The sequence below is a fragment of the Opisthorchis viverrini genome (genome assembly GCF_000715545.1).
Source record: "Opisthorchis viverrini unplaced genomic scaffold opera_v5_107, whole genome shotgun sequence".
NCBI lineage: Eukaryota > Metazoa > Platyhelminthes > Trematoda > Opisthorchiida > Opisthorchiidae > Opisthorchis > Opisthorchis viverrini.
This window is the reverse complement of record NW_008751763.1, coordinates 633,776-635,765: the sequence shown is the minus strand read 5'-3', so window position 1 is coordinate 635,765 and position 1,990 is coordinate 633,776. Positions and strand designations below refer to the sequence as shown.

The following is a 1,990-nucleotide window of genomic DNA, read 5'->3' as shown; positions in this document are numbered from 1 at the left end:
ACGCGACCGGACTACACAGGTTCAGCCCCATCTCCTTCTGCCTGTTTGATTCGAGGCGCAGGCCCAAGCTAAGTCTGATGGGTGACTCACGTGCGTCGTTCGCCCAAGTCATTGATTCACCCGGTCAGTCATTCTGAAGAGACAAAGCCTACGGAGAACTGGAAGCCAAACAATGAATGCGTGCGTCCGTACGCTCCTCTCAATAGCCATTGGTCAATCCAAATAGCAAGCAATCGATCGATGACTAGGTCAAATCAAGGGTGTTTGATTGGTCATTTGAACGATAAATTGGTGTAATACTGGTGCACGGCACGGCTTGTGTACGCCGCGGGATGCTCTGCGACCCTGACGCTCCGTGTGTTCGGTTTCGTACCGTAAATGAACACGAATTAGATTCAACAACGGCACAGTTTGTCCTACTTACATCCATGCAAAAGTTAGATCAAGCGAAACGTTCAAGAGGTGGAATCAGACTCAGACGTGGGCTGCTGATTGCTGTAACCGCACTGAAAGCGAGACAATTGCTGTGGGAACTAGATAACCATCCTTACGAAGACTGTATAACTCCACCAGAAGACATTTCGCTTAGTACATTCTCAAAACCTGCAGTGACTGAAACCGAAGGCTGTCTACCCAGCGCACTGACTACCGGTCCGGTAGAAGATGTACAGTGCATCAGTCCTGTCTGGCCTATTCAAGACCGGATACAGACACCAAGTGCACTTAATTCATCAACAACAGATACAGTCTTTGATTCAGAGTCTTCGTCGTCCCCCTTCAGCACACTTCCGAATTTGGAGTATGTATTTCCACCGATAAGCCACTTGTATTTTGCTTCTTCGGACGCAGACATTACTGAAGCACATGGTGAGTCAATAAGTGTCAGTTCCACATCTTTCTTGTCCTGGTATAACTTTCAACATATCATGAAGTGATACCTCATTATGGAGATATGCAAACAGCAAATATTAAACAAACAGTGAACTGTGGAAGGCCTTTCCACGGAACAGGCCTCAGTAATAGTGCAAAGTTAATTTTTGACTGGGCGAGTGGTTGGAATGCTCGGAATTGAGAGAGAGAAAAACGGAAGGGTCTGAAGCTTGAGAGGTTCCGAAACGAGAATGGTTTTGGGTCATATACCCAAAATAGATCACTCCCCTAACTGAGCCTCGCTCGGTTTGAGTGAACTCATCCAATGATACTCTAGGGCCGCGAGGTAAGGGTCGTCGTTAGAAGTAAGAGTATGATTGAAAAGGCATCCAGTCATACGAGGAAGGGCTGAATTAAGAGTAAGGTAATCAATGAAGAAAGAGTTAGAATTTCAACCGTATGTTTGAAATTCGAAAGGCTTCGGATAAAAAAAGATGGTCTCAGGCATCCGAGACGACCGTCGGAGAGAAGTTATGTCGGGCGTCTTCGTCCACGATAAGTATGTTGAGGGCAGCAATCCACAAACATGAAGATGGCAGCGTGAAAAGCCTCGACCGCGCGGTGCTTGGGTACATAAAATTCTTTGACAACGCACAATGCGAGCTTTGGTTAAAGTCACTCCACTATGAAGGGGTCATCTGGGGTTTCTGTTCTGCTTGTAGTGGTTAACGGCCCTATGGAGTCCTCGACCGCGCTTGGGTACATAAAATTCTTTGACAACGCACAATGCGAGCTTTGGTTAAAGTCACTCCACTATGAAGGGGTCATCTGGGGTGGGGTTTCTGCTTGTAGTGGTTAACGGCCCTATGGAGTCTCTAGTGAACTGAACAAATTACTGGTGTAAGCCAGATACAAAGTCACAAAGAGAAAAATACAAGTAAATCTTGACTCACAGTTCAAAATAGGAGATTCCGTAGTTCCGTATTCCGTTGAACCACCACACAAAGAATAGTTCTATCTTCCTGGTATCCCAGATCTCCGGTGATCGAAATATTATTCCACAAGCGCGAATATATTAGTCCAGCGTTTGTAGCTGAAATGTTTGTTCACGTTTAGTATT

General features: G+C 45.8%; 1 protein-coding gene across 1 annotated transcript in view; it reads left to right on the top strand.

Annotated features, from left to right (window-relative positions):
- Positions 1–255: 255 nt before the first annotated feature.
- T265_05584 (hypothetical protein) overlaps positions 256–1,990 on the top strand; it is a gene marked incomplete at both ends in the record, with an annotated part of 5,667 nt that continues 3,932 nt past the window's right edge. Inside the window, one exon of the mRNA XM_009170636.1 lies at positions 256–867. Within this exon, the coding sequence (XP_009168900.1) occupies positions 333–867 (535 nt within the window). The remainder of the gene's footprint in view (positions 868–1,990) is intronic.